This window comes from Lissotriton helveticus, chromosome 1_1 (assembly GCF_964261635.1).
Source record: "Lissotriton helveticus chromosome 1_1, aLisHel1.1, whole genome shotgun sequence".
NCBI lineage: Eukaryota > Metazoa > Chordata > Amphibia > Caudata > Salamandridae > Lissotriton > Lissotriton helveticus.
The window spans coordinates 1,851,630,352-1,851,645,477 of record NC_136057.1 but is presented as its reverse complement, the minus strand read 5'-3'; the positions used below and the strand labels follow the sequence as shown (position 1 = coordinate 1,851,645,477).

General features: G+C 48.5%; 1 protein-coding gene across 4 annotated transcripts in view; it reads left to right on the top strand.

Annotated features, from left to right (window-relative positions):
* Positions 1-15,126, top strand: part of ALDH9A1 (aldehyde dehydrogenase 9 family member A1) — a 262,831-nt gene that overhangs the window by 191,536 nt on the left and 56,169 nt on the right. For all 4 annotated transcript variants that reach the window (XM_078641404.1, XM_078641401.1, XM_078641392.1 and 1 more), the window contains 2 exons: positions 10,229-10,417; positions 11,371-11,458. In XM_078641404.1, the coding sequence (XP_078497530.1) occupies positions 10,229-10,417; positions 11,371-11,458 (277 nt within the window). The remainder of the gene's footprint in view (positions 1-10,228; positions 10,418-11,370; positions 11,459-15,126) is intronic.

The following is a 15,126-nucleotide window of genomic DNA, read 5'->3' as shown; positions in this document are numbered from 1 at the left end:
AAGGACGAAAGAAGACACCCAGCAGATGAGACTGCAGCGAAGAACTGACTTGGCCCCAGCCCTACCGGCCTGTCTGCAGTATCCAGAGATCCTGCACCAAAAGTCGCCTTGTCCTGCAGCCAGCGACCTCCAGAACCCCTGGGAGGACTGACTGCCTTCAATAAAGACTGGATCTCCTGTGAACAGCAGCTCGGTTCAAAAGAAATAGCCAAGAAAGACTCTGAGCCTGTTGAGAACAAAGAAACCCGATGCCTGGCACTGCCGCTGCACTCTACGCCTACGGCCCGAGTAGCCCACCGGTCCCAGCGAGGTCCTCCAGCGCTTCAGAGTCCACCGTGAGGTGACTCCTCCCTGATGTCGCCTGCAGCCTCTGCATGGAGACCCCACCCCCCAACCTCAAGCAGCCTGGTAAGGTGAAATCCGACCTTAAGACACCGCTGCATCTAGCTGCCCTGCGCCCTGAAGAATCGAACCCGAGGTGCACCTACGTCCCCAGCACTTCATTTTACCTGCCCAGCTGTTTGTTCCTACCGGAAGTCTTCCTAGACCAAGCCTGCAGCTAAAAAAACAAAGCCGAGAATCCCCATCGAAAACAGATCACCTGACGCCAAAACAGCACCCTGCACCCAGCTGCCCCTGTGGGTGTACTTTGGGTGCGAACTCTGATTCCGCCCCCCCTTTGCCCTGAGCCTAACACCAGTAGCTTTGCTGCCACAACCTTGTGGCCTGCTCGTGAGCAGCCACCAACCGACGGCCCCCTATCCCCCATTGGATAACATTGGGCCTCAACACTCTGCATCCAAAAAATGGGAGTCAAGAGGGAAATACAGGGCTAGGTCGCCCTCCACTCAATTCAAGTACCACAACAAAAAGACCTAGTCCTATAGGCAATGTTTCTTCTAGACCAGTGAACACATCTGGATTGTCGGGGAAATCATTCCAGATACACTTCTAACTATAGAGATTGTTGCTGTGTCTCAGTCTATTGCCCTGATAAAAAAATAGCCATACTCTGATTAATATATTACACAACAACACAGGACAAACATTCACTAGAGGGACGACAAAAAATTGTGAAATAGCTGGAAGTCACCTCACGGGCGCACCACCAATGGGACCCCTGGTTGGTACTCACCAGGATGGCCCTGTTCTCATCATTGGTGACAAACAGCTTAACGTAAACGTGTCCGACACCCAAAGAAACAGTGAATGGTGCAGTGTACATACAACTTATATGTGAACAGGACTGACAACATTCAACATATACCATGAAAAATACTGTGCATACAAGATACAAAAAACTTTTATTCGCACTTTTCTTGTTGCAAACAGTACACACATATACATAAAAAAGTGAGTAGCGAATACTACCTATTGACTCGCACTCTACTTACAGCCGACATGTTTCATTGCCTTGGTCTTTATCAGGCAATTTCTTCAGGGCAACCAATGTTAAACTGCTACTGCCAATGCCACTGTGTTTTTTTTTTTATGCTGTAAATCAAGAGAGGAAACTGCGTTTCAGAGGCCATAATATATTGCCTACTGCTCACCCCCTGAGTATTATATGGTGATGGATAATAGTTACCTAGTTGGCCGGTCTGTCTTTCATACCTTGGAAGAGAAACCTCTTTCAAATATCAAACTACAACTCCCAAAAGGTGAGTATGTTCGTATCTCCCTTCAATCTTTAACCCCTTCGATGCTCATGACGAGCTGGGCTCGTCATGAGGTAGCCTCCTCGCACGCTCATGACGAGCCCAGCTCGTCATGTAACATGCGCTTTACAAATTCTCAGCGTGCGAGCGGAATTCCGCCCGCACGCATGCGGTTAAATCTAGGGCAAAGGAGAAACGTCCCAGGGACAGCGGTTAAAAAGCGGTTAGTCTAATCTCACCACATTCCTCTTGTAGACCCCACCGTGTCTGGACAATTTGCCGCTTTTACCAGTGGAGAATACTCGGTCGGCGTCTTCTCAGCACCGGAACGCCGAGCGAGTGATTCTCCATTCTATTTACTTCCCGGACATCGACGCTAGTCTGCTCTGATTGGTCGATCCAGTCACGTGACCTGTCTTAATTCGGGCAGAAGTTTTTACAATAGTTTATCCCTTCCTTTTTCATATTTGAAAAAACTATTTCTTACCTAAGTGCTTATCCACACTGCGAATACTCGACTCATTTAAAATAGAACGGAGAATCACTCGCTCGGCGTTCCGGTGCTGAGAAGACGCCGACCGAGTATTCTCCACTGGTAAAAGCGGCAAATTGTCCAGACACGGTGGGGTCTACAAGAGGAATGTGGTGAGATTAGACTAACCGCTTTTTAACCGCTGTCCCTGGGACGTTTCTCCTTTGCCCTAGATTTAAAGATTGAAGGGAGATACGAACATACTCACCTTTTGGGAGTTGTAGTTTGATATTTGAAAGAGGTTTCTCTTTCAAGGTATGAAAGACAGACCGGCCAACTAGGTAACTATTATCCATCACCATATAATACTCAGGGGGTGAGCAGTAGGCAATATATTATGGCCTCTGAAACGCAGTTTCCTCTCTTGATTTACAGCATAAAAAAAACAGTGGCATTGGCAGTGGCAGTTTAACATTGGTTGGCCTGAAGAAATTGCCTGATAAAGACCAAGGCAATGAAACATGTCGGCTGTAAGTAGAGTGCGAGTCGATAGGTAGTATTCGCTACTCACTTTTTTATGTATATGTGTGTACTGTTTGCAACAAGAAAAGTGCGAATAAAAGTTTTTTGTATCTTGTATGCACAGTATTTTTCGTGGTATATGTTGAATGTTGTCAGTCCTGTTCACATATAAGTTGTATGTACACTGCACCATTCACTGTTTCTTTGGGTGTCGGACACGTTTACGTTAAGCTGTTTGTCACCAATGATGAGAACAGGGCCATCCTGGTGAGTACCAACCAGGGGTCCCATTGGTGGTGCGCCCGTGAGGTGACTTCCAGCTATTTCACAATTTTTTGTCGTCCCTCTAGTGAATGTTTGTCCTGTGTTGTTGTGTAATATATTAATCAGAGTATGGCTATTTTTTTTATCAGGGCAATAGACTGAGACACAGCAACAATCTCTATAGTTAGAAGTGTATCTGGAATGATTTCCCCGACAATCCAGATGTGTTCACTGGTCTAGAAGAAACATTGCCTATAGGACTAGGTCTTTTTGTTGTGGTACCTCAACACTCTGCACCCGGCCGCACTAGTGCAGGTGAGGGCGTTTTGAGAATGCATCCTTGACCGTGGGGGAACTGTGGTTCTAACCCCAGAATACCAACTCCTACAAACTTGTACTTTCCTGTTAACCGTTAACTTAATTTCTCTCCTTCGGAATACATGGACTTTTTTTCCTAGCAAAATGTTCTGTGTGGAGTTGGCTTTGTATGGAACGTTGTGTATCACACAGAGTAGAAAAAGTTATCCAGAAAGTAATCTGTACAGTAACCAAAAGTAATCTAACTGTAAATACACCTAAATAATAATTTTATACAAATCAAATTAGTCTGAGTTCAGTCTTAAAGTGTGTGACATCATTTGCTGATTGAGTGTGTACAACAAATACTTAACAATACCCTCTCATAAATCCTTACTGCTCGACCACACTACCAAAAAAATAGAGAGTAAGGGTCTATCTACTTTTACCTCTGCCTACCTTTGGGGTTCCACTGGACTCTGTGCACACTATACCGCATTTTGGTATAGTATGTACAGAGCCAGCTTCCTACACAGTGCCACTCTTATTCAGAGCTTAGGAGACCAAAAAAGTTGTACAACTCCAGAATTTTAGTAGTGTGTATGTCGCCTGAAATTGTTGTGGTTCCAACCAAGTAATCACTGCTCATCCAAAAAAAGTAGAGAATCTTGATGGAATACCTTGCTTTCAGAGAATCTGTTCCTCTACAATGCCAGAGGTAGGATTTAGTGGATCCCCTGTTACATTACCAGTCTTGTACTTAACAAGATCTAGATTACAACTTTATGGATTATGATGATTATCCACAGGCTACACTTTTTCTGTATCCATACACTGAAAAAGCGTCCAATGTTTATAATGTGGTAGCCGAGATGCGACTTGGAAGGCCGACTTTCTACGTGGTTTGCTGCTTTATACTTTTTTCTATACTGTTTAACATCAGCAGTTCTTTTTCTGCTGGTATTAGATTGCAATTTCCGGGTCAAATATACTCCATATGCATGAGGTGTCATTTTCAGTGGATCTACACATTCTATCCAACTTGTTTTTAAAAGATCTAGCCCATGTATGCTTGGTGTTAGTACCCATGAGGATTTGTGAGTATTAAGGGCGTAACTTGGTTTTATTCTGGTATTACATTAGGACTGATGACACAGATGGTAATGGACAGTTTCCACCATGAATATTTGCCAGTAGAAAATTGGGTCCCCAGGACCCATAGCAAACAGGTCTCTTCGGGAGCACCAACTATCTGGCTTATATCTGAAAGAAACAGGTTAGTATTAGATTCCTTACCTTAGAATATCCCCAGGCGTCAGACTGGATCCGGAAACTTTTGCGTAGCAGTACCCTTGCGCGTCGGTAGGCGTCGTCTGCGCGTGCGTCGTGGGTGCCGGGATGACGTCGCCAGAGTACTTGGACGCCGCCCTCGCGCGCTGATGTCAGTTTTTCTTTTTTCCGCGCCAGCAAGCGCCGATCCTGAAAAAGTGGTACCCTTAGTCAATTTTTGACTAAACTTTTTCGATCATTTTTTTTTAATCTATTTCGAAGTTTGTACGACTCCGACGGTGCCGGTAGGGATGCCCGGGTTCAAACCCTGCGCCGACTGATGTCTGTTACCGACCCCCATCGCCGGTGTCTTCATTGCCTAGGCCTCGACCACCACGACCAGGCCTGCTCCGACTGTCTAGCCCTGACGTCTAAGGCTAGGCGGGAGCGGTCCCGCAAGCGGCTCGAGCTCTGGCAGTCGGCCCCGCGCCGCTCGAGGTCCCGGTCCACGAGGAGGTCGAGGGACCGGTCGCGGGGGCGGAGCCACCATGGCTCCGGGAGCCGTCTTCGGGCTCCTCAGGTAAGCACAAGAAGTCGAAGAGACGTCATCGCTCTTCCAACTCTCCCCCCCCGACGCTCACGCGATGCGGCCGAGGGTTCGGGTGACCCCGCGCGGCTCTGCCGGAGCCACGGGCGTCGCGGCCTGCTTCATACCAGACGGTCACTAGGCAGCACGCGACGCCGGAGGAGATCGAGGTCTTCCTCATGGCCATGAGGTCGCTCCCTCCTCTGTCGGGCTCTGCGGCTCCGACTGGGAGTCCCAGCGGGTCGGGTGCTTCGGCCCCGACGCCGTAGGGTGCTTCTGTCCCGGCGCCGCAGGATCCGGATCCGGGTCGCCGCCGGTCGACCTCGCCGGCATCGGCCCCCAGGGTGTCGCCGCCGGTGCCGCCTTCGGGCGACGCCGTCCCCGATTCCCTCCCTCAATTTGGGTCCGGCACCGTATCAGACACCGCTAGGAGATTACTACTTCTATGACCCGGCCCCATCCTTTGGTCCTGAGTCTCAGGAGATGGGTGGTGAGGGAGATTGGGAGGGGTCTGAAGACCCTCTGGCACGGGAGTGCCAGTCTTATCAGGACTCGACAGGTGAGCTAGGGGACGCCAGTGGTCTGGACACCTCGCCAGACACTGGTTTTGTCTCCCCCTCCTACCGTGGCTACGGAGGAGGGGGCTGCTTATAGTGTGGTGTTGACGTGGGCAGCCAGAGCCTTGAGCTCCCAGTCGCGGCCGTGAGGACTAACCTCCTCACTGAGGTCCTTTAAACCTCAGGCAAGCTCGGCCGAGCCTCTGCTGCCGTTTAATGAGGCCTTGTCTGACGTTCTTCTGGGCACCTGGTCCAGGCCCGCTACAGGTCAGCCTGTAGATAGGAACGTGGCCAGACGCCACCGCCCGGCTCCGGGCGACCCTGCTTTCCTGTCCACCCACCCCACCCCCAAGAGCCTGGTCATCCAGGCCTCTAACTCCCAGACCTCGTTGCCGACGGCTCCCCCCTGATCGGGAATCCAAGAGGGATTAGCAGTATGGGAAGAAAGTATTCTCCTCCCTGAGTTTGGTATTGCGGTCAGTCAACACCGCATGCCTCTTGGGCCGCTACACCCACTCTCTGTGGGACACTGTCGCGGTCCTGCTGCCACAATGTCCGGAGGAGGTTCGGACTAAACTCACCCAAGCCCTTGCGGAGGGTCGAGATGCGGCACGGTACTCCATCCGGTGTGGGCTTGATACCACGGACTCACTGGGCAGAGCGATTGCAACGACGGTGGCGATTCGTCGCCCCCGCCTGGTTGAGGTCCGCCAACTTCTCGGCTGATGTCCAGAACACTCTTATGGACATGCCGTTTGATGGCCGTCGCCTCTTTGGCGACCAGGCAGACCATGCGCTTGAGCGCTTTAAAGACTCGAGGGCTACGGCCAAGTCCTTGGGCCTCTCGGCCCCGCGCCAGCCATCGGCTGCCTTTCGCTCCTTTTGTGGCCAAGGAAGGGGCGTCCCACACGTGCACCCAGCCACGGACCGCAGACTGCCGTCCAGCACGGTGGCGTACGTGGAAACCGTCGTGGCGGCGGTCGGGGACAACGGCGCGGCCAGTCCACACCTGCCCCTGCAGCATCCGCCTCAAAACCTTCCTAGTCCGAGCTTTCAGGCCCATGTGACGCCAGCGGGGGACAGGGTTCGCAATCACCACCTCCACTGGCGCACTGTCACATCGGACAGGTGGGTGCTGCAAATCGTCCGAAGGGGCTACTCCCTCCACTTCGAGGCGACCCCTCCAGCCGTGCCACCGCGTGTCGGGGGATCACTTGGCACTTCTCCGAGAGGAAGTTACGCCCTCTTGGCCAAGGGGGCCATCGAGCGCGTTCCTGGGCCAGAAGTAGGGTGTGGTTGTTACTCCCACTACTTTCTGGTACCCAAAAATGGCAAAGGGGGCCTACGCCCTAGCTTGGACCTGCGGAACGTCAACGGCTTCCTCCAGCAGGAGAAGTTCAAGATGCTGACACTAGCTCAGGTCCTAGCTGCCCTGGACCCAGGAGACTGGATGGTAGCATTGGACTTGCAGGACGCTTATTTTCATATCCCCGTCCTGACGGCCCACCGGCGTTACCTGCAGTTCACGGTAGGCCACGAGCACTTTCAGTTTACCGAGCTCCCCTTCGGCCTTACCAGTGCCCCACCAGTGTTCACGAAAGTGATGGCGGTGGTCGCAGCTCATCTGCGCAGGTTAGGGGTTTCAGTCTTCCCCCTACCTCGACGACTGGTTGTTGAAGGCGGGCTCGCCCCAGACAGTCGTCAGCCACCTCCAGACTACGGCCGTACTCCTGCACCTGCTGGGGTTCTCCATCAATGTGCTGAAGTCACACCTGTGTCCCTCTCAGAAGCTCCTCTTCATCGGAGCGGTTCTAGACTCAGCGCAGTTTCGGGTTTATCCTCCCGAACAGCGGGTTTGGGATATTCAGGCTCTGATTCAGATCTTTCAGCCGTTCTCCCGAGTCTCGGTCAGGTTGACGCTGCGGCTTCTGGGGATGATGGCCTCCTGCATCCTTCTGGTGCATCGCGCCAGGTGGCAGTTGCGGGCTCTTCAGTGGGACCTGAAGTTTCAGTGGGTCCAGCATCAGGGCAACTTGTCCAACCATGTCTTGATCTCGGAGGGCACTGCAAAACAGTTGCAGTGGTGGCTCACGGACCGCGATTGGGTCAGCGGCAGATCCCTCTCCCTACCCCAACCGGAGCACGTAGGTGTGACGGACACGTCCCTCCAGGGCTGGAGGGGCCACATGGGAGAGGCGGAGATCAGTAGGCCTCTGGTCTCCGGGGAGTCCCGGCTCCATATAAACCTTCTGGAGCTGCGGGCGATCCGACTTGCACTGAAGGCATTCCTCCCCTCTGTCCGGGGGAGTGTAGTGCAGGTGTTCACGGACAACACCACCGCCATGTGGTACCGCAACAAACAGGGCGGGGTGGGGTCGTGGACCCTATGCCAGGAGGCTCTGCGCCTCTGGCAGTGGCTGGAACATCAGGGCGTGACCCTGGTGGTTCAACACCTGGCAGGTTCCCTGAACGCCAGGGCGGACAAACTCAGCCGTCGGTGCATGATGGATCACAAATGGCGTCTGAACTCGGACGTGGCACAAGGCCTCTTTCAGCAGTGGGGAAAGCCTTGGTTAGATCCATTCGCCACTGAAGAGAACGGGAATGTCATCAGTTCTGCGTGTTGGAATTGGCCAAGGCGGCACTCGCTCGGCGACGCTTTTTGTCGTGAGTGGAGCTGCGGTCTGTTGTACGCCTTTCCGCCTATACCACTTCTGCCCAGAGTGCTGAAGAAGATCAGGCGCGACGGGGCCCAAGTTATTCTTGTGGCTCCGTACTGGGCATGAAGATACTGGTATCCCGAGCTACTCAGTATGTCTTTCGATCCCCCGTTTCGTCTGCCTCTTCAGGAGGACCTTCTGTCGCAGCAGCAGGGGACGGTCCTCCACCCGAACCTGTCCAGTCTCCACCTCCTGCTTGGAGATTGAGTAGCGACAGTTAAGGCCATTTGACTTGCCTCCTGAAGTTTGTACTGTGATTCTGGCAGCCAGGCGTCCCTCCACAAAGTCGGTATACGCCTGCAGGCGGAACAAATTTGTGGCATGGTGCACGGCAAAGGCTGTGGATCTGCACCCCTTTCTGAGGTTCTCCACTTCCTTCTTTCTCTTTCCCAGCAGGGCTCTGCTCTGGGCACTATCAAGGGTTACCTTTCTGCCCTTTCCGCCTTCTTAAGGCTACCTAATCAGCCTTCTTTATTCAAGTCCCTGATTGTAAATGGGTTCTTGAAGGGCATCACTCATATGTTCCCCCCCCTGTTCCTTTCGTAATGCCCCAGTGGGACTTGAACCTGGTTTTAACTTTTCTGATGTGTGCTCCTTTTGAGCCGCTTCATAACTGTCCTCTCCGTCTTCTTACGCTTAAGACTGCTTTCCTGGTTGCCATCACCTCTGCCAGGAGAGTGAGTGAGCTCCAGGCTCTTTCCTCTAAACCTCCTTTCCTTTCTGTCCATCCGGACAAAGTTGTGTTGCAGACAAGACCCTCTTTCCTGCCCACGGTAGTCACAGCCTTCCACATCGGGCAGTTCATCACCTTGCCCACCTTCTTTCCGCCTCCGCATCCCTCGAAAGAGGAAGAGAGGCTCCACCGTCTGGACCCAAAACGTGCGCTCTCCTTCTATCTGGATCGCACTCGCCAGTTCCGGGTGGATCGCACTCGCCAGTTCCGGGTGGATGACCAACTCTTTGTTGGTTACGTGGGTGCTAAGAAAGGTCGGGCGGTGCACGAGCGGACCATCTCTCGGTGGGTCGTCTTGTGCATCAAGGTATGCTACTCCTTGGCTAAGAAGGAGCCTCATGTTGGGCTGTGGGCCCATTCCACTCGGGCCACGGCAGCTACTACTGCCCTGGGTCGGGGAGTCCCCTTGCAGGACATCCGTCAGGCAGCCACGTGGGCCTCGCTGCACACGTTCGCAAGACACTACTGCCTGGACAGCCAAGTCCAGAGGGATGGCTTCTTTGGCCGTTCCGTCCTCCAGGACTTTCTGGTGTGATTATTGGTTTGCAGACCCACCACCGGGGTTGGTATTGCTGGGCTATCTATTCTAAGGTAAGGAATCTAATGCTAACCTGTTTCTTTCAGATACACAAGTTACTTACCTTCGGTAACGATATATCTGTAAGAAACAGTAGTTAGTATTTGATTCCTTACCGACCCACCCATCCTCCTCGTTCTGCGAACCGATATCTAGGGTTAAGGTCATCCCCTTTCAGGGCCCTAGTTTCATGGCACCAGTGTTGGTTTTTATCATGGCTCTGCGTTTCTGGCATGGAAAAGCTGTGTATAAGAACTGACGTCAGCGCGCGAGGGCGGCGTCTAAGTAATCCGGCGACGTCATCCCGGCGCCCACACGGCGCTGACGACTGACGCGTGGGCCGCAGACGACGCCTACCGACACGCAAGGGTACTGCTACGCAAATGTTTCCGGATCCAGTCTGACGCCTGGTTATATTCTAAGGTAAGGAATCTAATACTAACTACTGTTTCTTACAGATATATCGTTACCGAAGGTAAGTAACTTGTGCTTTAATTTCCACACTTTGTAGTTCTATTTCCCTTTCTTCTAATTAGAGTGCAATCATTTTTCGTGGCTGTCTCTTACCTTCAGGTCTGTTGCAACGGCACCAGGGTGTTCGTGCAAAGGGAAATCCTGGACAAATTCACTGAAGAAGTGGTGAAACAAACCAAGAAGATCAAAATTGGTGACCCTCTCTTGGAAGGCACTAGGATGGGTCCCCTCATCAACCAGCCCCACCTACAAAAAGTACTTGGTTTTATCAAGAAGGCCAAAGAGGAGGTGAAGAGCTTTGTTTTGTATTCATTTTCCTTGTTTTTAGCTGTTAACCGTTTGCACTATATAAACCTAATGCTATGTTATATGTACACTTCCTAAGTTATGTCTTGTGCATACATTTAAAATAAACCGATTTGTGCACGCTGCAAATTTTTCTCTAACTGTTTCTAACATGCTGCAGCTGCCAAGTGGCCAGTCTATTGCCTGCTATTTTCAGACCTCATCGTCCTTCAAGCCTTCCTCCTTAAATCTCCCTTGTGTTGATTTTCTGTAATCCTGTTACCGTTCATTGTTACTTTTCTCCAATAAACATATACATTTGTCTTATATTGACCTGTAGGCTTTTTTGTTTCCTGCTCTTTCCCTTCTTCACCATATCTCTTCCCTTTCCCCTGAAAAAATTGGAGTGTATATGGATGATAAATTTGATGTAAACGGTCCTCTGAGATTTCAGTAAAAAAAGAATATATAAGATTCTTTTCACAACCACTGGAGTGTAACTGTCCATATTGTTTTGTAATGAAAGCATATCTGACTAGTCAGTTATTTGCATTATTCATCCTGAGTTGTTGTAAATTGTTTTGTGTGCAGGTGTAAGGAAACAGAGGGGTTTTGGTGCAATCAGAGTAGTTATTTGTAGTGATTCAGAGGAAGGTTGTACAGTTGGCTTGAGATCCCTGAAATTGTTTGAACTTATTTGAAGGGACAAAACTAAATGTCGACACCACATGGGACTAGTGGAACAATATCTTTGAGCCCATAATAAACATCAGTCAAGCCAACAACCTGCGCTTGTAAAACCTTATTTAGTGCATTGCGTGCATATGTTTGTATATCTATCTCCCTTCTTTTTACTACTTTTTTAAACTCCTTGCTATGTACTTTGATGGATGGTCACTTGTTGATTTAGAAACTAGTGAGGCGTGATCTAATGTTCAGCATGTTTTATTTTCTAGGGTGTAAAAGTGCTTTGCGGAGGGGAACCATACACACCTGATGACCCCAAACTCAAAGACGGCTACTTCATGACTCCTTGTGTGCTAGGTGAGCCGACAACCTATAATTTTGACATGTAAAGAATTCAGCCAATTCAAACTTACATCATTCAGATTCTTAAGTGGCTTAAAAGTACATACATAATAAACAAGCATAAAAAATGACCACAAAATGCTGATCAACTGTTAAAATAACAGTAAAAACCAGTCACCCGTTCTGCAAATTCCTCCGGTACATGATAGATCTTAAAAAGGTAACATTGAAAGTTACAAATTCATTGCTCAACATCTGTAAAAATACAAGGGCGGGATGAACTTGAGAAAAACCCTTGTCCTTCAAAAGTGAAAAAATGAAAAATCCTTTTGGGGCAGTAAAATATTTATAAAACAAAGTGAAGGCTGTCCTGTGGATACTTTTTTTTTTTCCTGTGGATACATGTCACAGTCTCAGCACCCATAGACACCAAGTCATACCACCCTCTGGGGGAGGCTAACAAAAAATACAACTGGTTACATCTAAACCTAGTGAGCCAGTAACAGTCTTTGTTGTTTTGAATGTAAACAAGACAGGGCTCCGTCATCTGTCGTTATCAGCCACACATGCCTCTGAGCCAAGGTTTTCTAGAGGGCTCACTCCTCTTGCTACGGCTCTTCTTTCTAAAAAGGTAGTGTTCGAGGTATAAGAGCTTTAGATCATATTCTTTAGCATAGTTCGCCATCCGATGTTGGGTCCGGATGTTTGCACTTTTTTTGTTAGAAGTCTTTAGTCACGAGAGAGTGCGCATGGGCATCGGCTCAATCACCAGATTGTTTTTTTCCGCCTTCGGGTTCGAATGTGTTTGGTATCCTTTTCAGACCCCTTCGACGTGCAATCCTCTACCCTCGGCAATTAAGTATGGAGGATTGTACTTCCTGCTTGAATCCAAAGATTCGAAGCCAAGCATGCCTGCGTAACAGTATGCTAGTGTTGATGGCACGGGACGCTGTGTCTGCTGCCTATAGTGCGCATTTTATGGAAGTGTTGGTGATGAGCTTCCCTTCGTGGATGCGTTCCTTGGCTTTAATTTTATACTTATCCGGCAGATGTTGCTTGAGTTTTTCCAACTCGTCATAGTAAGCCCTATCATAGCATGCTAATAGAGCCTGAGCATTGGCAATGCTTCAAACCACAGATGCAGGTCAGCCACTGCTTGGGAGATAACTGCTTTATAGTCTATGCTAAAGCATATGATCTACAGCTCATATGCCTCGAACGGAAAATGCTACTTACCCAGTATGCATCTGTTCTTGGCATATACAGCTGTGGATTCATATGTGCCCACCCACCTTCCCGGGTACCTTTTGTCTGTTGCAGTGTCCTCTTACTTGGATACAATATACATGGACCTCTCTTTCTACTCTTACTAACTCCATCACCCTTACAACAAAACAATCTGGGGATGGAGCTGATGCCCATGCGCACGATCACTGAAAGGAGGAGTCCCCTACCTCGTGACTAAAGACTTCGTCGAACAAAAACAAAGTGCAAACATCTGGACCCAACACCAGATGGCGATCTATGCTAAATCATATAAATCTACAACTGTATATGCCAAGAATAGATGCATACTGGGTAAGTAGCATTTTCCTTTCATCCAGGACCTATCTGACTTACAGATGCCTTTGTGGTTCCAAAAGAGCTCTCCCTTACCTAAATGCATAATTGATTCCTTGATGTATTTAAACCAAGAGTTTTTTTTAAGCCCTATCAAGCAGCAGGCTGTCCTTTACTATCAGCTGATTTAGGGAGAGGGCATCATTAGACCATAACCTGATCCAACACAACAAAGGACGCAGAGCTAAAATATCCCTGAGATAACCCTTCCCCAGGTATTCATGCACACATAGAGGGGGTGCTCTGAGGGACAGAGCAACTTCCACAATAGTTTACCATTTACCTGAAAGATCAAAGTGCCATATGTCCCCAGATCCCACTGCCGTATGCAGCCTTAGAAGTACATTTGGCCTGATAGCTTTTTTTTCCAGGGCCTCAAGAGGTTTTCTGCCCAACCTTGATGCAGAAAGTTCACAGTCCAATAGTTGGCCTCCTACATTTGCGTATTTTAGGCATTATATCAGTTGTGTATGTTGCCAGACCAAAATGGCCTGCTTTTTCAAACTGTATTGTTTCTAAAGAGCATGCTCTGTTACCTCTTTAATACTTTGAGTCTGAAAGTACACTCCGTTGTGGCTGATAAGGGAACGGAGCAAGTGGTTAATAATTTACCCAGGTTCAAAAACTGCTGAAGTGAGAACGCAAAGATGAGAACTTTTTTACTCCACAAATCACTGAGTGGTCACAATAGCCCACCTGTCTGGGCTTCAGCCCAGAACAAAAATAACTCTCTAAGAGGATCCTGACAACACTCGTGGTCTTGTGGTAGCTGATTATTTAGGTTGTATGATGGAACAACACCGGGAAATACTCTGCATGCCTTTACCACACATTTATCACCCCGCATTTGTTTTTAGAACTTTTTGTTTACAATGAATGCTTTTATCACGCATTGTTTGTGTGTGTGTGTATGTATGTGTGTGTGTGTGTGTATATATGTGTTTGTATATGTATGTGTGTATATGTATGTGTGTATATGTATGTGTGTGTATATGTATGTGTGTGTATATGTATGTGTATGTGTGTGTGTATATGTATGTGTGTGTATATGTGTGTGTGTGTATGTGTGTGTGTGTATATGTGTGTGTGTGTGTGTATATGTATGTATGTATGTATATGTATATATATATATATATATAGTGTGTGTGTGGATGTGTATATATGTGTGTGTGTGTGTGTGTGTGTGTATATATATTTTACAGCACAGTCCACTGAAATCTTGTCAGCCAACATAAATAGGAGCACACCACAAGTCCGTACAAAAATGTGTTTTATTTCATAAATAAATGTGTGGAAATTTTTCATCAGAACCTTTTGTGAATGGAGAGACGATGGAATGTTGGACATTGATGAATTTAACTTCTTAAAATGTGGGCAAGGTGGTATATTCACACATTATCACCTCCTTAAGGTTCATAAAAATCCACTGTGGCCCCAGGGAGACCTATTATTGCATCTATAAATAGCCTACTTGAAAACTGCTCTAGGTTTTTGGATTTCTTTTTTTGCACCATGGGTGAGAAGTCTCAAATCTTATATTGGGGACACACAAGATTTTTTAAGATTGCTTGAGGTTCTGAACTGGGAACCTGGTATGTTGCTTATTACACTTGATATCACAAGTTTATATACTTGTATAAAACATAACCAAGGTTTTGCAGCAGTGAAGTGGTTCCTCGATAAGCGCCGCTTGAAGTTCCAGAAACACACAGAAATGTTGCTGCAAATGTTAACCTTTTGCTTAGAAATTAATATATTTATTTTTTCTGGTCAGCTGTATAAACAGAGGGGTACCGCAATGGGCACCTGCTTCGCCCCCAGCTACGTAAATCTTTTCGTTGGCAGGTGGGAGGAGCACGTGGCCTGACTGGATACACCGGAGAAATGGATGGAAAAAGTGGAATTCTGGACCCGGTACATCGATGACCTTTTCATCGTATGGAGAGGGTCCTACTCCTCGGCTGAGGAGTTCATATCCTTCCACAATACCAATAATCTAAATTTGGTATTTAGCGGCCATATAAGCGATATCCAGGTCTTTTACCTAGATCTGGAGGTTTACA